The following is a 25,533-nucleotide window of genomic DNA, read 5'->3' as shown; positions in this document are numbered from 1 at the left end:
TTGTTTCGTATTTGATGACGGTAAGGAAAGAGTAGCTATTCAATCATAGTTTGCACAGCTCTCCAGAAAGTATGCTGATTTATCTTGTAGCCCAGTACAACTTGGCCACCTATGTAGTTCCAACAGAGAAGAAGTTCTGATGATATTCACATGCTGCATAGTGTAAAAAAACCAAAACAAATCCAGACAGTTAGAAAAGCCCACATCAATGAGGAAACAATGTGATGTGGGCTTTTCTAACTGTCTGGATTTGGGTTTTTTTGTGTTTTTTTTACACTATGCAGCATGTGAATATCATCAGAACTTCTTTTAAACTGACAACAAAGACAACTATATATATATATTTATATATATCAGCTAAAATCAGTTATAAGACTTTGAAAATACTGTGGGTTATATTAATCTTGCCCGCCTCCATCACTTCTCGTTGAAGGTGGGTTATATTAATCTTGCCCGCCTCCATCACTTCTCGTTGAAGGTGGGTTATATTAATATTGCCTGCCTCCATCACTTCTAGTTGAAGCATTGTTGAAGCAGCAGGACATTTGCATTGAAGAGACATGGAAGGCAATTTAGAAACAGAAATATCTGTAAAAGCACAAACCCTTGGCTCAAATCTAAATAATAATTCGATTTTCTTTGCCTAATCGCTTTGCTCTTCATCCAGTCTTGAAAGGCTCGCATATGCAAATAAAGTGACTAAAGCAAAAGTAGTACTTGAACTAAAAATAAGTCGCAGTCACCAGGGATGTTCTTGTACCCTGCGGTGCTTGATGATAGGTGGATGATGCTGGCTTTGAGTCACATGTCCTCGAGTTGTCTGGCTTTCTCAGTACGTCCCTCGTTCTTTCTAAGGAATAGTCTTGTCAGTGTGTGTACATGGTGTGCTTTTATAACTCCCCATGATGGAGTCAGCGAATGCATCAGGGCTGGTCCTGGGGGAAATCTGTCTCTGGGAGAAAATTATGTAAATCTATATCTGAGTTGTTGGCTGTGTATCTGTGAGCAGGAGTTGGTAAAGTTCTAGAACAAGAACATAAGAACAACCACCTCCAGTGGCCAAATCCCTGACCTCTCATTTGTCAATATTATCCTCCAGTAGTCTGAACTATTTTCTGAAGTTTGTCGAGTTAGGTTCAGTCCCCTGAGGTTGTTTTTTTTTTTAGCGCAGCTTCGATAGCATGTGATGTGCCGTTTAATTGTGTTAAGGAATTAATCTGTTGTCGGCATCTTTTCAATAAGCGCTGTGCTTTTGAAGTCACTGAAGCACTCTCCTTGCTAATTCCCAACATTGCTTTTATCTCTACTCTGGCGCTCCCTCTCTTAATAGGTGTGGAACTTTATTTCTTTCTTCTTCTTTTTTTCCAGCTAACTCAGACGCCCTGAAAGCCATGGTTAATGACAACAGCATTGACTCAGAAGGGTAAGTCATGTTCCTCTACCTGGAAAATAATAAATTTAGCACAAATTTCCGTCATGAAAAGACTTCATGCTTTTCTGTGGTGCAACAAAAATGAATGTAGCAGAAGCCGACCACCAGATGGCACTGTAATCCTGCTTTAAAGCAAAACTTGAGCCTGTAGACCACAATTCTCTTCTCTGAGACCTTTCCAGATTGGCAAGGTTCGATTGAGGCCAAGCGGTCCCTTAATACTTATGTGCTCCATGTAACTGTAGTGTGTCGTAATTTTAGCATGTCAGGCTGTTTTTGTCATGGTTATTGGATTGGAAGCCAGAATTCACAGAATGACGTTACCATTTTAAAGGGATAGTCTACATTTAGTCCATTAACCTAGAAGATGATCACGGCAAGATGAGTCATCAATCGTGCTTCAGTCAATTTTCAAGCAAAACGCTGAACATTTAGAGTAGTTAATTTGGTTGTTTATTCAGGACAGGTGCAGACAGGCAAAAGCAATGTCTGTACAAACGTGCGTTGATATCTTGATAATGACATCAATATTGGAACTGCCACCCAACTGGGTCCTTACCTTCCTCTATAAAAACAGAAATTTCAGTGGTAGAAATAAGTCAGAACTTCCATTCGTGTTGCTAACGTTCGCTTCAGGGGAACTTTCAAGTTATCACATTCAGCCTTCACATACAGTGCTGTATAAATACTCTTCAGAGCTCTTAGATGTATTTATGTATATCTCGTGTCTTCTGAGGTTTGATGCGTTCCCATGACCAACTTTGCATTTCGCATTACAAGTACTGCAAAGAACATTTTCTTTCTCAAGCTGCAACTGCAATCAGCTTGGCGTTATGTAGCTCTTGAACACGCCGCAGGGGGGGATCCCTCATGGTTGCTCTCTTTCTCTGCTATACTTCAAAAAATGACCACAGACCGATTCTGGGTAATACAGTAGCAATTTGAAAAATACCCCAAAAGATGGTGAGATCAGTTCCACAGCCCTAGTTAGTGCTGTCGTCCTTACTTTTCAACCATTGTTTTGTCAAATTAAATGTCTTGTGTGTGTTTTCCATGTCTTTTTGTAAAGCAATACACCAAAGCACTGTGTTGGAGAAAAATTGGGGACAATGAAGGTGTACAGAGCGTCTAGCAGAGTAAATGTACTGCTGCTTTGCCGCTGAGATAAGAGGAGCGGTAGTGATGGACGGATAGGAATGGCCTGTGACAGACGAGGAGTATAAGTAAATTGAGTTATTGGAGTATGTTTCTCCCCTCTCTCTCATCGTTCTGTTTGAGGAGGGAAAGGGCAGATAAAGACAGAAGGGATGTTCTCCTTTGTTTGAGAGAAATGGTAAGAATAAATGCCAGGAGTTTTTTTTTTTTTTTCTTCTCTCTGCCAGGGATTAGATTTTGAGGTACTCTGCTCAGTCACAATATTTCTTGGAAAGATCAGCAGAAATCTGCTATCACACATCACTTTCATGTGTCTGCCATCCTCAGTTCTCTCTCCAAATCTCTTTTTCCACACATTTCCTCCTCCCATTTTCTGTCCCGTTTGTTCACTTTTTGTTAATTTTGGGTCTTTGTACTCTCTGGTTCTCTCTCTCTCTCTCTCTCTCTCTCTCTCTCTCTCTCTCTCTCTCTCTCTCTCTCTCCCTCTCTCCCCCCCCCCCCCCCACTAACCCTAACCCCCCCACTGTTACTCTCTATAGCTTTCTCTTTCTCAGTCAGGTCAGGCAGTCTGCCAGCAGATCACTTAGAGATGGTTGAATAAGGAGAAGAGGGGTATCATGGGGGGTAATTTATGGGACGCTTAGAGCAGAGGGAGGCAAAGAGACTGACGGGCAGATAGAGAGGGATGGTGCCTCTCTGTGTTTGGTACTTAACTTGCCCTTTCCTGCTTTCTCCATCAGTCCTCCAGTTTCAACTCTGTCCCTCCCCGTCTTTTCTTCACAACATGCCCTGCTTGCATCACCTTGTCATCTCTGTGTTTTCTCTCGGGGACGAAAATTTTTAGCTCTGTAATTTGGGAACCGTCGTTCTATTTGTGCTAAATGACTTGTAAGACATGTAGGTACACATTTTTGATGCTATAAGAACCAAAGTGTGACTGCTTCTGGCTGATCCCTTTTATTAGAGGGGTTTCTGGGCTTTGGACTGTACCTTTTTTTTATGGCAATCAATGGAAGATATTGGAGACGTGTTTTTCTTGGGAGGCCAGCAGTGGTTTACTCCCTCATCTGTCCTGAAATAGAACTGGCTCTTGTTCATTTCGACAAGCGGTTTGCCTCTACTCAGGACACATTATATTTTCAGGTTCTGTCCATTCCATCCTTGTGCTTCTAGAAGACCTTGAGAGAATTTCTCCCCCGCTGCCACAAACGTCCACTGGGACTCGATGAAATGAAAAAATTTTCGGCCTCAAAATTCACAGTCACCTCAGGCTGGAAGGCTTTGATGGAACATCTCAAATTTTGCTACAAATGCCCACTGTTCAGTCACCACAAAACTTAACTTCTTTTATTAAGTTCTTTTATACTGTGCTACATACAGTACAATGTGAGTTTGGTCAAACGTGGATGGAAACCACAGCTGCTTGGCGGAGGCATATATTTACAAGGCAAACATGCTCGTTGGCAATGTTTCATAGATGTTTTGAAGAGAATAAAAGTCAGGTATTCGCTCAGTTTTGCTCTCTTGCATCATAGACATCACACATAGAAAATAAATAAGCAATAAATACAAATATTCCCAGACTCAAGCATTGCCCTCGTTCTTGTTGAGTTTGGGACCCACTTTCTAACAATAATGTGCCTTTGATTGGGGAAGTTATTTTGACATGACAATTCTGCCAAACAGCCTACACAATTAAACTGCATGATAAGACTGAAAGATATTAGTCCCCCCCCCCCCATTGATGCTCCTGTGGCTGAATCCTTGCATGCATATCTGAAAATATTATGGAGGGAAATGCATTATAAGTAGGGGCTGTTCTATAGTGTAGCAGGTTTTGAAACGAGATTGTCAGCTGTCGCATGTAGGTGTAAAATTCAGGTTTCTACACACAGAAAAATCAAAGGCATAGCTTGTTGCGTTGCTCGTCCCTTGACACACACAGCAGCATACATAATGTATGTAGCTTAACAACAATGAGTAAAAAAAAACAAAAAAAACAATGTTTATCCTTGCCTCTGTGTGTTTGTGCGTGCAGAGTTGCTCTCCCGAGTCATAAAACATTCACATTGTACATATAGTAGTTGCTCTCCAAAATAGATGAGAAATCCAACAAAGACGTAGCTGGCGTCAATGAGTCCCTGGTAACACACTTCAGACATGAATAATACTCAAGTGTGAAAAGACAGAGTTTGCGTTGAGTCGGTCTTCTTCATACGGGAGCTGGTGGTTGTCTTACATGTACAGATGTAGGACAGATGAACAGAAAAGCCAAAGCGGATGAGTTGGGAGACGCAATTGGTAACATTAGTCATGTTTCTTTTTTATATTTTGTACAAAATTTGGGAACCTCTTGGAAGGTATCATGCTAAGGAATCGCTGGGTCAAAGCTCGCTCAGAACAGGGGTTTCAGTCTCCCGTTTTGCACATACATTAATATAAAAACCACCTCAAATGAAAATTGAATTTCTAATGTATAATGAAATACCACTTCCAATGGAAAACTGTGTATGGAATCATGTTCAATCCTGACATTCACAGGGCCCGAGGGGTCACTGGCTGGTTTAAAAAATATAGAAATTACATTAATCCTACGCAATGGCCTTTGCATTTACTAGGTTGTACCCCAACTGAGCACCTACGGGAGATTTTAGAGATGTGAGCAAATTCCTTCACCATGACCAATACGCAAATGTCAAAGGACGGAATAGCTTTTGGTGTAATGGTGTCCGTACCTTTTGGTAGGGTTCAAAATGTATGCCAAGACCATAGACTGTATTAAAAACATGCTTCCACTTCCCTCCACTGTTCGAGAAACAAAAATATCCCGTACATGTACACATCATGCACTGATGACATCATTTGGATCCTGCGGAAGTCATTAGATAATTGAGTATTAATTGTCGTACCGGTCTGTTAGCGATGCACTGTTCATGGAAAGTTGGTGTTGCATCTCCTTGACATTCACAAGTCCCATAGAGATGTCTACAAATACCTCAACGACCACTGCATTTTCCTCCCAGCAGCGGTCATTGTGGAGTTACATCCCCTTTATATGGCATCAGACACACAAAACCAAAAGGACCTCTTGAACATACATCAGTGTGATAAGATTATATACTTTGTTTTGGTGTATCATGGAAATCCAAGACACTTGAAGTCAGTTTCTCCTTTAATTTGTCAGCCACATGTAATTTCTAAAGCACCCAATGCTTGCTTTAGCAGGAAATTGCTTTCATTATGACTTTAAGCATAAGCATCAATCAGAGTGACTGTCCCCAAAGAGATTGTCGGTAATTGTTTTCGCCCTGTTGAAGTAGGAGACACTAATACGTCACTTCAGCTGTGGTGGGATGTGATGAAAGGATTCAGTGAATTTGAACTTTCTCAGGAAGACTGTCTTTTGCTCTCAACATAGAGGAGTTGGTGTGAACTACTTTCTCAACGACACACTTTGAGAGCCTATTTGTGTTGTTTCACTCAACAATACAGTCTTTGTTCTATATTGTTCTTTCCCCGTCTAGACCCCCCATGACGCCCACCTCCCCCGGCACACCGACCCCTCCTGTCACGCCCATATCGCCGGGGGCACCACCAGGAGCCGCCAAACACACCTGCAACCATCTGCACACCATTGGTGGGCTTGGTGGCCACCAGAACATCTGCACCCGCTGCAGCCAGAAGAAATGGCCGCTGATGAGGAAGCCGTCGGCCCGTAAGGCAGAACAACGGCGCAGCCACCATGGAGAGGTCACGGTCCTGGCTGTGGGCAGGTGTGTAAGACTGAGTCAAAGAAAATGGAACTAAAAAGAGAGATGCTTTACAGCGTTTTGGTTTCCCTAGAATAATCACCAGGTATTTTTATTCAGGCAAGCGAAACAGACATAAATGCAGACTCGACATTCCCAGTCAAACATTAACTCAAAATGATCCTCTGCACTTAATTACACAGCTTTCTTTTACGGTGCCCTTTGACACCCGACCAGTGACCTGGAACATACACCAGCCTGAGAGTGGTGAAGCCTGGGAAAATCCACACCACCCTGTTGAGGCTTATAGTGAAGCTTGATAGCTTAACCTGTGTTGTGGAGCCACTGCTCCATGGCAGCGACCCCTGTTAAACACACACCAAGCACAGGTGGTTCTCACTGCTCTGACAGTGACAAAAACACAGTTTATCGGAACATAACCCCGAGCATCAGGTAAAAGGAGGTGAAGCTCGTTTTTTTAATCAGTACTCTTTTGTATGCAGCCTTAGCCATTAAGATCAACAAACACTTACTAGATCAAGAGCTGAAGGGACAAAGCTGCTAATCACAAAGGTCAACTGAATAAAATAAACACAAAAATGCATATTTTCAATATTTTTGCAACAATCTAAAGTGTCAAACTTAGCGTTCCTTGCCCTAATTTTGTTGCTTTAGTAGCCCATCACTGACAGCCCTGTATATGCTATGTTTCCCCATACACATACCTGGTGTAGCTAATTTTGTATAATATATTGAATAAACCCCCACAAGGGAGGGAAAGGTTTAATTATTCATGTATGTCTGTTTTTTCGACACCTAGTTGTTTGCACTATCCACGTGGCAACCCCTACAGAGCTACCAATAGCCTTTCAGCTTACTCGTAGCACTTTAGCTTATTTTTGTGAGCACGTTGTCCATTCAAAATAAGCTCTAAAACTTTTTTCCCAACATACGTGTGGCAAATCCCTCACTGAAAATGAAACAGAAGGAGATTTCCAGGAAATTAATTGACTTTTGATGGAATCAGATGGAAATACGGACTCTGAAACGAGGATGTATCAACACAGCTGCGGTAATCATGACATGCCTGGTCGACTACAAAGTTCAAAAGTGCTTCTTGTTTTTGGTGTAAAAGGTTATGACAACAAAGAAAGGACCTGGATCTTTTAGCGGAGCTTCCAAGTACTTGAGGATAGAAAAACAACAGTTGGATTAAATTATAACCTCGCCAAGATGCTGCAATTGTTAATCCATCATGTAATACGTGTCCGAGGGACTATTTCTTAGTCTACGAATAGTGAATCCAGGCCAAGTGTGTGTGTTGTTGTTGTGGTCATGCAGTGAGAGCCTTCTCCTCATCCTCAAAGCCCTGCTGAGGGCTGATTGGGATGCTTAGAGGTTGCTTTTCATTTGCACACCCAGATGAATGGCCACGCATCTACAGGGTCACCATGACCTGGATATTCATTTGCTGATTTAATTAAAATTGGTGCGTGTGTGTGTGTGAGTGTGAGTGTGTCTGTCTGTCTGTCTGTGTGTGGGTGGCTGAGAGAGATAGGTGTAAAGTTTAGTGAGAATGAAAGAGAACGTGAGGTGGAAGCTGTGAAGTGATTGAGAATACCTGGTAGCTGCTAAGGTCATGGCCAGTGTTAGTGTGAACTGATGATGTCATCTTCGTCGTCTGTACCCTTGGGGCCTCACGGAAACTAAAATGAGGAAAAAAATTACAAAATTAAAAAAAAAAAATTCTCTTAACCAGCAAGTTACAACTTGTGACACTAAAATATATATTCTTTTCTCTGTGGTATTGTTCGTATTTCATATTTATTTTTGGTAAAATTGTGCAGGTATATGTGTATACAGGTATACATATATATATATATATATATATATATATATATATATATATATATATATATATATATATACACATATATATACACATATATACACATATATATACACATATATATACACATATATATACACATATATATATATACACATATATACATATATATAAATACATATATATATACACACACACACATATATATATACATATATACACATATATATACACATATATTTACATATATATACACATATATATATATGTATATATACATACATATATACATATATACATACATATACATATATGTGTATATATGTATATATATACATACACACATATATATACATATACATATATGTGTATATATGTATATATATACATACACACATATATATGTGTGTATGTATATATATACATACACACATATATATGTGTGTGTATGTGTGTATGTATATATATACATACACACATATATATGTGTGTATGTATATATGTGTGTGTGTATGTATATATGTATGTGTATGTATATGTGTGTATGTGAATGTGTGTATGTGAATGTGTGTGTAGGTATATATGTGAATATGTGTGTAGGTATATATGTGAATATGTGTGTATGTATATATGTGAATATATGTATATATGTGAATATATTTGTGAATATATGTGTATATGTGAATATATGTGTATATATGTATATATGTGAATATATGTGAATATATATGTATATATATGTGTATATATATGTGAATATATATGTATGTATATATGTATGGAAATATGTATGTATATATATGTATGGAAATATGTATGTATATATGTATGGAAATATATATGTATATATATGTATGGAAATATATATGTATATATATATGTATGGAAATATATATGTGTATATATGTATGGAAATATATATGTATATATATGTATGGAAATATATATGTATATATGTATGGAAATATATATGTATATATATGTATGGAAATATATATGTATATATATGTATGGAAATATATATGTATATATATGTATGGAAATATATATGTATATATATGAATGGAAATATATGTATATATATGTATGGAAATATATGTATGTATATATGTATGGAAATATATGTATGTATATATGTATGGAAATATATGTATGTATATATGTATGGAAATATATGTATGTATATATGTATGGAAATATATGTATATATATGTATGGAAATGTATGTATGTATATGTATGGAAATGTATGTATGTATATATGTATGTATATATATGTATGGAAATATATGTATATATGTATATGTACATATATACATATATGTGTGTACATATATGTATATATGTGTGTATATGTATATATGTACATATATGTATATGTATATATGTGTATATATGTATTTATATATTTGTGTACATATATATGTATACATGTATATGTATGTATATATGTGTGTGTATATATGTATATATGTGTATGTATGTTTATATATATATAAACTTTTATATATATATATATATATATATATATATATATATATATATATATATATATACACTTAGATATATACAGAAATACACAAAAACGCCAATATATACACATATGGACATACAGATATATACATACACATTCATAAATACATATAAACACATACATACACTTATGAAAATACATGCAGTATATGTGTATATATTTGTACATAATACAAACATACATATATACACACAAAAGTATATATACACGCATACACTCGCAACTATATATGTACACAGAATTTTTACATTTACACACATACATAAATACACATTATAAAAACATACATACACAAATATAAATGCAGACATTCATACATACATATATACTCACATACATACACAAATATATGCATAGGTACGCACATATATTCGTAAATTTATACATACATATACTCATATACATGTGTACACATATTTATAAATGTATACAAAATTTAACTTGCATATATTCACACAAATATACATACATGCCTAAACACATACATGCATACATACACAAACATATATACATAAATGCACATATACACATATATATTCCTAAATATATACATACACAACAACATAATATATACATACATACACAAATATATGACACACATAGCCATACAGTTATACATACATACATACATTTGTGCATACACATATATACATACACATTTATATAAAGACATACATACACAGATATACAGACATATACATTTATGCAAACTCACACAATACATATCTGTATCTATATCTATATATATCTATATATATATACATATATATATACACACACACATACATACACTTAAACATATACAAACTTAAATACATTAATACATACACAAATTAATTAATGCATACTTACATACACACATTTATGTTCAGACACACGTATATAAACATATATACACATATACATACACAACCATATACATACAGACATATATAAATGCACAAAAACATTCAAATATAGGCATACACATATGTACATACACACACATATACAAACCTACACATGTATACATTCATGCATACACACATCCATTTATACACACGTACACATACATTCATACACATATTTGTATGTATGTATATATGTTTTTATGTGTATGTACATACACATATATACATACAGATCTATGCATACATATGTACATACACATATACATACATACACACATACATAAATACAAAAACATACAAATACATGCATATCTATACATACATACACAAACCTATATGTGTGTGTATGTATGTATGTTTATATACATGCATATATATATGTGTGTGTATATGTGTATATATGTATGTATATATGTGTATATATACACGTATATATGTGTATATATACACGTATATATGTGTATATATACACGTATATATGTGTATATATGTATGTATATATGTATATATACACACACATACATACATATATATACATACAAAAGTACATGTAAAACATTTTTTCATTAGCCCATGAAAAGGGGGCAAAACACAAGTGTTGGGTCTTATTTTTGAATTCAGTATATGCGTCTGTTTATGAATGCATTTGTGTATAGTTATGTACGAATTTATGTGTATGTGGGTATGTATTTATGTATATATCTGTGTATGTATATTTTTGTGAATCTATATGTGTGTGTATATATATAAAGGTTTGTTATGTATGTGTATGTATATATATCTGTGTGTGTATGTTTGTATGCATGTCTGTGTATGTATGTATGTATATTTGTGTTTATGTTTGTATATATGTATGTATGTTTATGTGTATGTTTGTATGTATGTGTTCATACATGTATGTGTTGTATGTATGTATGTATTAACGATCAGAGTATCATGTATATGTGCATATGCATGTGTATATGCCCATATATGTGTGTTTGTGTATGTATTTATGTATAGCTGTATTTATGTTTGCGTGCATATATGTGTGTATGTCTGAACGTATACATGGATATATGTGCATATGTATTAATGTATGCATTCATATTCAGAGTATGCATGTTTCCGTGTGTATCTATGTGTATGCATGTGTATATTCTTGTATGTATGTGTGTTTATGTACGTATGTGTGTGTATATATGTGGGTATTTATGTATATGTAGGTATGTATTTTTATGTTAGTATTTATGTGTGCATATATATGTATGTACATATGTATGATAGCACATATGTATATATATATACTTACATATGTAAGTATATGTGTGTATGTCTGTATGTATGTTTGTGTTCATTCATATTTTTTTCATTGTACATACATACCTACCCACATACAAATGCCTCTGAATATACATATACACATATATACACACATACATTTATAAATACACATGTATACATACATAAAGAAACATTTATATAAACACACATAACACAGACATATATGTTCATATGTATGTGTATGTATATACATACAGATATGCCAACACATATTTATACATTTAAATACACATATATGCATAAATACATATATAAACATACATATACATACAAACAAACATATACACACAAATACATATACATTCATGCATACATACAAACATAAATACATGCATACATACACATTTGCATACAGACTTACATACACATATACACATACCTACATACACGTTTATATATACATACACACATATATACATATTTAAGTAAATACACACATATCCATCCATACATAAATACACATACATACATAAACATACACACAGTAGTATACATACACTCACAAGAATATATACATACAGATATATATTTACAGATAAAAACATATATACACACAAATATAAATGCAGGCATTTATATATAAATGTATACACACATACATATACTCATGTATACATATATACACATATTTATACATAGATACACTGATATATACATACACATATTTATTCACACGTTTGTCTGTATGAGTTTGTGTTTCCATGTGTATGTATGTATGTAAATATGTATGTGTATTCTTGTACATACTGTATGTGCCTATGTCTATATATGTGTATGTATGTATGTATTTATTCATGTATGTGTATATATGCTTACATGAATATATGTTTGTGTGTGTATGTAGGTAGGTATGCATGTATATATGTACATAAGTATTTATGTATGTATTCAGATTCAGAGTAGGCATGTTTCTGTGTGGATGTATGTGTATGCATGTATGCTTTCTTGTATATATGTCTGTATATCTGTATTTTACATTTATGTATGTAAGGGTATGTGTACATGTGGGTATGTATTCATGTATATGTAGGTATGTATGTTTATATGTGTGCATGTATATGTATGTATATATGTACATACATATGTAAGTATATACAGTATGTGTATGTTTGTATGTGTTCCGATTATATTGTTGTTCAGTGTATATACGTACATACCCACATACAAACGTACCCAAATAAACATAAATACATATACACATATATTAGTACATACACACATATATACATACATAAATACAGATCTACATATTTATATATGTACACATATATACATACATTCACACATATACAGACCTATATACATATTAACATCTATTCATATAAAACACATACATACCTTCACACATTCTGACATATACACACGTACATACATACGTATATACCTGCACACATACATACATAGGTACATACACAGATATAAACATATATCCTCATATACACACTCAAACTCATAAACACAAATTTGTACACAGGAGTACATATTTATGTGTTGATATGGATTTAGATCCTATGTGTATATTTACCTATACACTCATATATATATGTGTGTGTGTACATATAGTGTGTGTATATATATATATACATTTATATATATATATTTATACGTGTGTGCATATATAATATATACGTACTTGTGTATATATACTCATACATGTAAACAATTTGTGTATATGCATATGCTTTGTGTATTTGTTCAAATATGTATACATATATAAGTCTTGATATGCATATATATATACATTCATGTGTTCATACATAAGTATGTACATATATGTGTGTGTGTATGTGTATATATATATATATATATATATATATATATATAGTATGTACATTCATGTGCATTTATTGTTTTTACACATGTATGGATGTGTATATTTATGTTTGAAAAATTCACTGGAAAGAAAAAAGATATAATTGTCTTCTTTTGAGTGTTGATTCTGCGTGGGAGACTGTGTTCCTTTGTACACACATTACTCAGAAACACATTAATTCTCCTTTTCCTGTGTATCTTTATTTGTTCTCTCAGGTTCCGTGTAACAAAGTGTGAAAAGCCAGTGAGGGAGAGAAGAACCCTTCTAGTTGTCGATTCCAACGGAAGCGTCCCTTCGTCATCTTCAGAACCTGTCCCTCTGAGCCGGACAGCGTCAGAGTGCCAGGAGGTCAGTACCTGAGAAACTGTAATACCATCTTTCCCCGTTAGCTTCAGTTGTCACACGTGTCCATGCAAGTGTTTCTTCCACATGCTACATTACTCTGTTTTCCAGCAGTCACCCTGTACCAGGTTCACTCAGTTCCCAGCCCAGCTTTTGGCATATTCTCTTTGTATGTTCACAGACCTCAACACGAGCCTTCTTTTTACTCTTCTACACTGCATCTTGTAGGGCATTTCCGATATTTTCCACCCTTTTTTTGGTCTAACTAAAAACCACAATAGTCACAGACTGAGCGAAGAACATTAGCTCTGTCTCCTCCTTATCTCACTTGCAAACATGAGCATGTCTCAACTCGCTGAACCAGCCGCTGAACAAACATCATTCATCAGGTAAAAGAGCGCCGATGTTGGTTCACACACGCAGACTCAGCTGCAAATGTTCCCATCGGATGCTCGTCCAGCTCCCCGCGGCTGTGATGTCATTTCAGTTGGACGTGGATTCTACTGAGTGAAATGTTTTCACACTCGGGCTTGAGACAATATCGGCCGTTTTGCTTCAGTTTCACTTCACTCAGTTATTTTCATGTTTTGTCGGCTCTAAGTACTCGCGTTGGAGGTTATTTCCATGAATCTTGCCCTACGGAACAACCAAACGCTCGTTGGTTCTAGCTTGGTGCGCGTTCTGAGTGTTCTCTAGTCACCTTTTGAGGTTTCGAGCATATTTGCTCCAAACTCTGGGTCGGGCTTTTGATTCACCCGCCTTCACTAAATCCACATCAGAGACCAAGTTTGTTTTTGGGAGGCGACACACATTTCACTCATGTTTCACAGATGATACAAACTTGTAACTTTATTGTGTAACTTTCCGTTGTGTTGACTCATGTTGACTTTTGGCTCAACGGTGTAAGAAAACACAAATGTCTTCAGTTGTGTGACGGCTCTCAACGAGACTCATGATTATGTCTTGAATGTGTTTGTTCTCTCAGGAGCTGAAAGACAAAGTGGACGCAGAGAAACGATAGAAATCAGGTAATATTTAAGAGTTTCTATTATTTTTCATATATATATATATGTATATGTATATATGTGTATGTATATGTATATATGTATATGTGTATATATATATGTATGTATATATGTGTATATATGTATATGTATGTGTATATATATATATGTGTATATGTATGTATGTATGTATGTATGTATATATATATGTGTGTGTGTGTGTGTGCATCTAATATTGATTCACATGTTTTCTCCAGCTTTCAGGAGAGATTGGAACAAACACCTGGACACTTTTAAACTCATATCAGCACTGGAGGAGCATCCCTCTGTCACGGCGAAGCTAACCGCCGCAGCGTAGGATGGCGGGGGCGGCGGCGAGCATGAAATAGTCAAATTAGCCAGTTATCTAACAACTCGATGGGAGGAGTGTGTGTCTGGTTATGATGCACTTTACTATCGAGTAATGCTCAGGAGGCGTTTACTGTCATCAGGGGCGCTTGAACCAAGGCTGAACTACCAAATATGCGCTTCGCAACGTACGTGTACACAGTACATTGCTGGCGTATCAGACGCCATCTTATTTATAAAAGTCCCAAGCTGAAGGTACTGCCAGTCAGATGTCACTGTTCCAAACAGGAAGGAGGAACAACTTCAGAGACAGGAAATTCACCTGTAGATCAGAGTAAAGCATCGTAACCTTTGAAGGCAGGATCGTCGGCATAGCAATGAAAACACTAATCCAGCTCTTCAGTGTTGATCTTCCAGTCGGATCTTTAATAAAGACGCAAATCCAGTCACCAAGAACTGAGCTCTAATATTCCAAAATGGATCTCTCTTATTTTTAATCGTATCTTGTATTGATATACACAGTAAACTTGAAGAACACATCATTCATTGTTTTGTTTTTCCTGCCACTAGGGGGCAGTACAAGCTACCAAAAAAATTAGTGAATGCTCTCCTAGTTTGACATCCAGATAAGCAACGTTGATGGTCACCTTTTTGTCACTAAGTTTCTAAAATGCTCCTTTGTGGTCCCTTGCTAGCTGCTAACGCTATTTAGCACTCAGCAGGTGGTTCTGCTCTCACTCGAAGTAACACAGTAATTGGGTACAAACATTTTCGCAGTAAGTGCAGGTCAACTCAGTTCCCATTGCGACTAAACAAGGTTGCCTTTTTTTTGTGTGCTTTTTTTCTGGTGTATCATATTCAATGTGACAAATTTGGCAGAATAGCACACTGCTAGCTGTTAGCCAACGTACAAATAGTGACATTAATCTATTGCGTACGAACAGGCCTGCTTCTAATTTTACGACCTTTACCTTGAGATTACAAATGAATCTTTTTCATAAACTCAAGGCTACTTTTTTTGGTAAGATAATAATGCCAAGATTTTCTATGTCCAGATAATAAAAGTTGCTCTCAAGAAAACAAGACCAACTAATGCATATCTTGTCATCTTGAAACAACTGCCTTACCAAATCCTTACGAGCACGGCTGTGCATGTGGCATACCTCCCTCAGTAAACGCGTTTTTTATTTCACGCTTAGCGTTAGCAGACCTGCACACTGGCTAGCAGCTAGCTGGCAAGCATTGTTAGCATGAAGAAGATGTGGGTTATCCCGTAAACTGTAAAAAGGCATGAGGTGTAGAGGCAGTGTTTCTGGTTTAATGGCACTGTACTGGGTTGGTGACTGGTGTTAATGGTGTTAGTGTGCGGGCAAAACTTGTTGTAGCATGATTCCAGTGAAAGTTGCAACTTGGTATCCTGTTTCCGTCACTCCAGATCAGAGCTACGCAGCTACCTCAGGATGACTGCGGTTTGAATTCCAAAAATCAGATGTGACTGGCATTTTTGTGACAGGATGTTAAAGATATTTTGAGTCCACTGAAACTCTTTTCACACCAAGACAATTTGCTGAAATACGCTAAAAAGCTCATGAGACATCAGGAGAAACTCCGGTTTTCACGTTTCATTTGATCAGTACAAGCAACATCCACGTTACTTATCGCCATGTGGCGTAAAGCAGCTGCTCAGACTGAACTGACATTTTAAACTGCGCTACGAGTACATTTAAAACTATTCAAACGTTATATTGAGATAAATGTAGGCACACAGACTCACAGTCAACGACAAGGCGCCAGTTTTCCTCTTTTTAGCACAAACTGCTTATTTATCATTTTTATACCCAAGTGTCCTCATCAGCGTTGTTCGACAGTACGTTTAGAATACAAATTCAAAGCCAAATGTGTGTTACTTAACTCTGAATTTATCATATTTCTACCAAGAGCTGTTTAGAAAACCATCACCATTACACTTGAGGGCTCAACAGTGGACAATGTACAACGATTGAATCCATTAGGGATCATCGGGTCCAGCAGGGAGAGAAAGCCTCACTTCCTAAAATGTGCCTTTCGTGACTCAACACCTACGACCGACATCGTGGGTTTACTGGATCATTTGTTGTTGCGAACAATTCAATTGACAAAAGAAAGAAAGAAATCGTTTTAGTCACACTGGTGTTGTGTGCTACCTCCAAGAAATGTGGTCTGGCTTTAATGTGTGTGTGTGTGTGTGTGTGTGTGTGTGTGTGTGTAACAGTTTTTCTCTTTTGTAAGGGAAGTTTTTATGTTCATCAGTCCTGTCTATTTTGCCTCAGTTTTGACTCTAAAATACCAATTTCCTTGAAATGGTGGTAGAATTTTCAGTTGAATCTGATTTAAAAAAAAAATGAATTAAAAAAAACCAAAACAAAACACAACCAAACTTATGAGCACTTTTGGGAAGTCCAGAAATAATAAGTTTAAATGAGCGTGTCCATTTTCTGCCGACATCACGGGACTGATGTGTCTACCTCTTCTCTCCCTGTGTAAAAGATAAAAATTGAGGTTACAATCGTGCGTTCAAGCAGCTGAGAACTGGGAAAGTTTCTATTTGCCAACGTCCCACTTCCTAGATAAGAGAACGCCATCATGCTCAAATTAAATTTTCAGTAAAAATGCAAACACCTATTTTATATTTTCCGTAAAGGTTCGAGATAATGTACAGATAAATAAAGTAAACCTTAAATATGGCTCAGCTCTAATTGAGTCAAGAAGCTCTAAGTTAGCTTGAAGGCTAACATAATGTTAGCTCTACTAAAACTAGCTTCATGATAACGTCAAATCTACAAGCATAAAGAGAAGAAGTATTGTTTTACTACAAACGTTGCCTTGCCGCACCGCTCACGTGTCTTCTGTAAATGATGACACGGATAGGAGGAAGAACAAAATGCACAAGGAAGAGCTAAACCTAGCTCGCTAGCTAGCTAGAGCGAGGCATCGTTTGTGGATCAACTTCAGAAAGTACTTGGTCTGTGTACAAATATGTCACTGCTGTGTTCATTTTAGCGCAGGGGATTTGTTTAACAAAATTTGGTGGTAAATTCACAAAAATGTGTCTTTGTCATGAGCTAACGTTATCTTAGCTCGCTATTTAGCGTTACATAACTGATCTCCTGAGCTTCATTTCGCTCCTGTTGAAGCGATGACAAGGTTCTTTGTCACTTTTTTTATTCCGACTAGTTTTTCCTCGGGGCGACCATCCTGCCTGCGTTTTCGTGAAGTGGGTTGATTCCGAATAGAAACGTTCCTCGTCTACCTGAACGCACGACAACATCAGCAGCTACATGTTTGACATCTTCCTGGTTGAGTTAAGCTTATAACATTTTATAGTGTCAATATAACATGTCATTTCACTGTGGCTCTTTTCAAGAGTTTGCTGTGTTTTTATTGTCGTATCGTATATACAGGAAATTTAAAAAAAAAGATTGGATGAAATAAAGTTGACTAATACATAAATACCGTCCATCTTCATGTTCAGTTCTTCCTCATTTCCTTCTTTTGCCCTCTGATTCCTTCTCTCCTGAAATGAAAAGACGAGTATTAGTTTCTCAATCTGGACCTCCTTAATCCTTCATTACAGGATGACGCTGCTGTTAACCTCGAAACAGACGCCGTCCGTAAATTAGTTCACGACTTGGTTAAAGCATCGAACGGGCGAGTCTGTAAGCAACGCGGGGGGGGGGGGCATTTACATGGTAGTGGAAAAGAATCCCACCCATGGCTGTAGGCTTAGCACAAACATCCCTTACACACACACACACACACACACACACGCGCGCGCTGGTTGTGCCGTTAAAGTTGTCAGAAAAAGATGAAGCTGACAGTGCAGGATAAGTGCCAGGACCTGGTGCAAATATTGACTCCGCGCGTTCAGTGTTGACTTAAGCTCTGACTGAGAATGAAAGGGGGGCGGGGGCAAGGGTGTGGGAAGTTTCACACACTCGAGTGACTCAAAATTCCACAAGGAAATTAGGTTTGTACATACAAAGGCTATAGATAATAATAAAGCCCTTTTTATGTGTGTGTGTGACTTCATAAAGAGTAAGTTTTATCTCAGGCAATGAATTATTCAGGCCTGGTAAGGTTCCTGGCTGGCTACAGCTTATCTGAGGAGGACGGAGGTCTGGTTCAGGGGACACAAGAGGGAGGGAGAGGGAGGGGGAGGGAGACCATCTGGGAGCAACGAGAGGAAGCCTAGTCGATGTTTAACGCTCTGGGACTACAGGGACCTGGAAGGACCAAACGCGAGGGGATGCCAAACGTGTTTGGAAGTCAGGCGGAAATGAAAAAAGGCCTTTGTAATCATTTTAATTCAAATTTCCTGTCGCATTTTCAAAAAGCTATTGACCACCAAAATCTTTCCAGTTCGTCCTTGAGTCCCAGTGGAAGTCTGTGCCGAATTGTAAGACGTTTCTTCAAGGCGTTCCCCGAGTTATCTCGTTAATATGAATGTGACGGGGATGGCGTGCATGTGAGGTGACAGTGACCTTTGACCACAAAAATCTTAATATTCATCCACGAGTCCCAGTGGATGTTTGTGCCAGGTTTAAAGAAATTCCCTTGCGGCGTGGCTGGAGGTACCTTGTTCACGAGAATGGGACGGGGACTGTGTTCAGGTGAGGTGGCCGTGACCTTTGGGAAATATTTTGCAGCTCATCCGAGTGTCCAGGTGGAATCCATCCATCCATCCATCCATCCATCCATCCATCGTCTTCCGCTTATTCCTTTCTATTAAGGGTCGTGGGGGGTGGAGCCTATCCCAGCGGCTACGGGCAAGAGGCAGGGTTCACCCTGGACAGGTCACCAGTCCATCACAGGACCAACACATAGAGACAGACAACCATTCACACTCACAGTCACACCTACAGTCAATTTAGAGTATCAATCAGCCTCGTCCCCTCTTGATGTCTTTGGACTGTGGGGGGAAGCTGGAGTACCAGAGAGAACCCACACAGGAACAGGGAGAACATGGAGACTCCACCCAGAAAGATCCTGTGCTTGAGCCAGGACTCGAACCCAGAACCTTCTTGCTGTGAGGCCACGGTGCTGACCACTGCACCACTGGTAGAATTTTGCGGCAAATTTTAACACGATTCCCCAAAGCATTCCTGCGATGTCTCATTAATAAGAATGTGACAGATACGGCAAACATGTGGCAACAGTAACCCAGTGGATGATTGTGCTGAACTGGAAGGCAGTTCCTCTAGGCATTCCTGAGACCTTGCATCAATGAGAATGGGACACAAGGACAACCTGAAAATGTAAAGAAGTGGAAAAAAAGAAAAACATTTTCATATCATGGTTTTTTTCTTCCTGTGAATCAAAATATACTTGCAAACATCAACCTTCAATCTTCAGCCCTCACGAGCGTCTAAATACATCTTCCAGCTAACATACTTGAGGGAGCTAGCTAGCAAAAACGTGGTGCATCAGTGTTTCTTTGCTAGCTTTGGAAAATTCTCGATATGCCGTCAGACATTCTTGAAAAACAGCACGTTAGCCCCTCGTTTTCTAGGCTCCAAAAAACAAACAAACAAACAAACAAGGGGGGGGGGGGGCAGACCAGACCACTCCGAAAATGTAGCTGTCTCATCCTATTGAAAGAACAAGGAAATGCTAAGTTGTTTAGCTGGAACTGAGGATGAAACTCTCACCTGGTACCTTTACATCGCTAAAAGACATTTAATATTTAACGTGAGTGAGATGTTTCCAGTTGTTTTCGTCCTCGGACTTCTCTCAGACATGTAAAGGTGAGCGAGTCCGTTCTCCCATCAACAAGATTTAATGAGTTTTCAAGGTTGTAGGAGGTAAAATCAACATCAAAGGCCAGGAGGTTGTTGACCCTGAAATCCAAATGTGTGTGTGTTTTTGTTGGGGGGGGGGGGGGGGGCAGGAACCAGGAAATAAGCTTGGAATAAATTTACAGCACGTTTTCCCTCCAGTTGATAGTCTAGATAAGAAGAACAACATGAGTCCCCCCCCCCCCCCTTAACCACGGCCCTACTTACTCCTCTGAGATGAGTGTGCCGCAATTAAAGGTGACATCATTACTCCAACAAAAGCCTTGAGAAAAACAAACATGTTAGCGTGGCGCGCGCATGCACGCACGCACACACACACACGCGCACGCGCACACACACACAGTCTCACACACCCCTCAGGGACTCTGGAGTGAGCTGCCTAATGGGCCTAATAAACGCAACATGAAGGAATCTGACACACAAGTGCACTTTAGTGTTCGACTGAGACGCACAACAGGTAGCAGCTACTTTGTGTTGTTGTTGTTATCTGGAGGCGACGTTGACGAGTGCGAGTCAGCGAGACCGAGGTAGATTATGGAAATGTACCAGTTTCACACGGGAAACGGCGAACTAATCCAGTAAAAAAAATACCAAAACTAATATCTTTGTGTCACCGGCCGAACGGCAAACACGTCCACCGCTTCAGCACAGGAGTGTTTGTTCCCACTAAATGAGAGCAGGTGAGCTGTGCAGATGTACGAGGGACACAAGCTGCCAAAATTCAAAATAAAGTTCAAAAAAAGACCTAATAAGTAAACGAAATCCATTAAAATAAAAGTACAGATGTTAATTTTTTTGTTACTTTTTGTTTATTTACCATTGCTTTAATGTCCCTATTCATTTAATTCTACTTTACTTTTTTTGTTTTTACTTAAATACAAATTCTCCGTTTTGTTCACTGATGCATTTTTTTCATTTTTCGTTTGTCCTGCATTTCTTATATTCAATTTCCCAACTTATTTAGTGAGTGTTTTCTTCTTTAATATTAAAAATTGCATAAATTGATTTGGTTGCTAGCATGTGGCGAAGCGAAGATGGAGAAATGTGAAAGGACAAAAAAAAAAATCCCAAAAATACAGGGGGGGGGGGCTAAAGTACACAGATAAATAATGAAGTTTTAGTTTATTATCTTGTTTACGATGTACTTTTGAGTTTACCACATTAAACTTGTGGCGGAATAAAGCCTCTGCTGTTATCGGTCTGTTTGATATATTTATTTTCAAATTTAATCCTCCTGGAGCTAACGGAGAGGATCAAAATAATCTGGCGACACACACACAAACTCACTCACCTCTGTTGTTTTCATGTCACTTGATGGAAAGTCGCTGGTTGTGTTGAGTTGCAGCAGATCTTATTTTCTTCACCTCATATGCAAATGTTCCTGTTTCATTTCGCGAGCCCATCGCCTCGCACGCTCTCGCTGGTGCAGGACTTCTTTCCTGATACGGTTTTCACAGAGTTGCGTGATTTGCTTTGAGAAAAAAAAAAAACATTCCGAGTTGCAAAGTCAGACGTGTTCTTGTGCGTTTGTTCTTTGTATAAACATAAAGTACATGAAAACACACCTGGATGATCCTCAGTGACGCGTCGTCGTCACACATCAGGTCCAGGTGCATCCTGCTCTATAGTAGACGGGTTCTCACTCGGTCCTGGAAGACTCAGAAAAAAAACAGGCTGCAGCCGGAACGTTGCAACAACTGAAATCCTGAGAGGATTTTTTTCTCCTACCTGGACGTTTGGTTAACGACCACTGGTGTATCTCGCAGGAATGAGCACTAAAAATCTGAAATAATTTCGCTTTTTGTGTTTTTAAGTCTACTTTACGTTGGAAAACTAGCACATGCAAAAACAATACAGCGTACAAACAGAAACACAAATTCAATGCAATTTAGTTTAGAAAAAAAACCTAAACGAAGAAGAAAAAAAAACATACCGAGTTAAGTTAGCATTGTTAAACTTGCCTCATCTCAAAGTCAGTAGGTTTTCTGTATGTTGCTAACACTAGCTTAAGATATTTTCTCATTTTAAACATCTTTGAAATAAAGTACATGAGTGAATACCACACTGACTTTCATGTATGAAAATTGTTGTTACAAAAGACAAGTATTTGTATTTGTTATCAGACGTCATCATGCTGAGAACAGAAGCACAAAGCGATGTCTTGGTAGCGTAACGTTAGCTTTGCACAACCAACGACTGCATTAAATCTTTAAAAACCAGAAAAATGTTGCTCACTTGAGAAAATTAACAGAACTCGTATCGTAAAGTTTTGTTTTTCCACTGAGTTTATTTTCTGGGATTATCCAAAAATCCAATTTCAAATCCCCGCTGTTTTTTGGTGAAGAGAACTGACTGAGATGCTAACTTCCAGGTTAGCCTCAGCAAAAGTTGGTTTCTGCGGCTTTGTGAATCGGTCGAAGAAAAACACTTAGCTGAGAAATTGTAGTGTCAATTGTAAGAATATTTAGTGGTAAAATCTTTTTTTGTGTCTTTTTCAAGGTTCAACGTCTTAATGGAGGTGATTACACATCACCTTTGTTTAGCAACGTATACTTTACCTTCTTGTTTACTCGTCTCCCTGAGTCACTTATAGCTGCACTCACATCCCCCCGGAGCTGGTTCGTCCCTCTGGATGTGACATGAAGTCATGTCCCGCATCCCTGGTTCGGTTTATTCAGTTTTAACAAGGCAAATTGCATCAACTCTTAAAGGAAAAATAACACGCTGGAACACAAAGGGTAACCTTTTTTTTTTTTTTTTTTTTTAAAGAAAAGAGTGCAATTTTACCGACAGACAAGAAAAAGAGGGAGAGGGAGAGAAAGAGGAGGGTGAGATAAACAGATAAATGTCCAAAAGAGAGAAAGAGAGTTATTTTGGCGGCGTCCTCCTAAACTGAACAGCCTCTCCTGCAGGCAGTCAGCTGGATCTCCAGTTGTTGCTGTTGTGGCAGTTTCCAGGGAGTGTGTGTGTGTGTGTGTGTGTGTGTGTGCTGAAAGCTCTGAGGTGCTCATTAGCTCAGGCCGCTTCTGCCCGTTGAGGCTCTACCTGCTGCAACCGTTAGCGTTTAACACCCAGGTCCCTGAGTGAGATCAGCCATTCATGAAGTCTTGTAAACAAGCATTTGATGCCCCCACAAAAAAAGGTTTCTTCAAATAAATGTCAAAACATACAAATTATTTTACTGAAAGGAGGATTAACAACATAAAATTCTGAATACACTGAAATTTTTGTGAGGATTTCTTCTAAAATGTACGACGCACATCACCACGGTTTTACTGTACTGACAAGGTATGAAAACATCATCTGTACACACCAGCAAATACTTCGTGATACGAATGTCGCTGTCCTAATGTAGATCACCATGTCCAGTACTTGTCCGCTTGCTGAACTCTACATCTGAGTCAAAATGCTTCCATCACAACAGGACAAAACAGTCTGCGTACCAGCAAAAACAGCTAGCTTGCTATGCTAACATAGCAACTAACCGGAGAGGGAAAAAAACGTGACTAGAAGGTGAAGAAAGAATCAAAGTAAGTGTTCTAGTTCACAAAAATTACATAACTCAGTAGGAAGAAACTCATGTAAGTATGGAAACTAGCCAAGGATATTCTACCGCTACTATATCATGATAAGGCAGTTTTCTTGCTAGCTTACACCAAAACATTCACTCTAAAAGGTAGCTAACAGCGCCTAGCATAACTACCCAGAGGTAACATGCAGGGTTTTGCTCCTTGTTGAACATTGGAATGAAGTCCTACAGAGGGTCAAATTCTTTTCCAGGCATTCTCCTGTAAGCAACCCTGAAGGGAGCACACACACACACGGGCAGTACGACCTCACACTTGCCATGTTTCATACGTATATTCTTTAATGAATTTCAGAATACAAATATACCAAGTAGAAATGATTTGGCAGGCAAACGAGTGACTGTAAAGTGGAGTTGCGGTGAAAAAAAACTCAAAACTTCATTAAGAAAACAGCTTCTTCTTCTTTTTTTCAAAGCCTCGACTCTCCAGAGAGCTTCTGTTCCTCACACGTTCGGCCTCAGTCGGACACGTAGTGACCCATCATCACAGGCCAGTCTAGAAACATGAAGTCTGACCTATAAAATAATAATTACAAAGAGAAAGATCATGACGGGGGGGGGGGGGGGGGGTTAATTTACCCATGCAGCAAATCTGCAAGGGACTAAAGGTGGAACCAATTAAAAGTAACGGGGACTATTCCCGTTTGGTCCTTCGTCTTGATTGCCATCGTGTGA

The 25,533-nt window shown here is 37.9% G+C and overlaps 1 protein-coding gene and 1 long non-coding RNA gene across 2 annotated transcripts in view; one reads left to right on the top strand and one right to left on the bottom strand.

Annotated features, from left to right (window-relative positions):
- Positions 1–18,932, top strand: part of rell1 (RELT like 1) — a 33,953-nt gene extending 15,021 nt beyond the window's left edge. The window contains exons 4-8 of the mRNA XM_086197546.1: positions 1,369–1,423; positions 6,112–6,360; positions 13,960–14,092; positions 15,072–15,114; positions 15,348–18,932. Of these exons, the coding sequence (XP_086053672.1) occupies positions 1,369–1,423; positions 6,112–6,360; positions 13,960–14,092; positions 15,072–15,107 (473 nt within the window). The 3' untranslated portion in view covers positions 15,108–15,114; positions 15,348–18,932. The remainder of the gene's footprint in view (positions 1–1,368; positions 1,424–6,111; positions 6,361–13,959; positions 14,093–15,071; positions 15,115–15,347) is intronic.
- LOC147238774 (uncharacterized) lies at positions 17,814–20,632 on the bottom strand. Its single transcript, XR_015111815.1, has 3 exons — positions 20,053–20,632; positions 18,931–18,991; positions 17,814–17,953 (listed from the first exon to the last, which is right to left on the bottom strand). It is a non-coding gene; the product is annotated as an uncharacterized LOC147238774 (long non-coding RNA).
- Positions 20,633–25,533: the final 4,901 nt, after the last annotated feature.

Source organism: Aulostomus chinensis, chromosome 24 (assembly GCF_037954235.1).
Source record: "Aulostomus chinensis isolate RoL2024-O1b breed Wild chromosome 24, RoL_Achi_v1.0, whole genome shotgun sequence".
Classification (NCBI taxonomy): Eukaryota; Metazoa; Chordata; class Actinopteri; order Syngnathiformes; family Aulostomidae; genus Aulostomus; species Aulostomus chinensis.
This window is presented reverse-complemented; position numbering and strand designations above follow the sequence as displayed.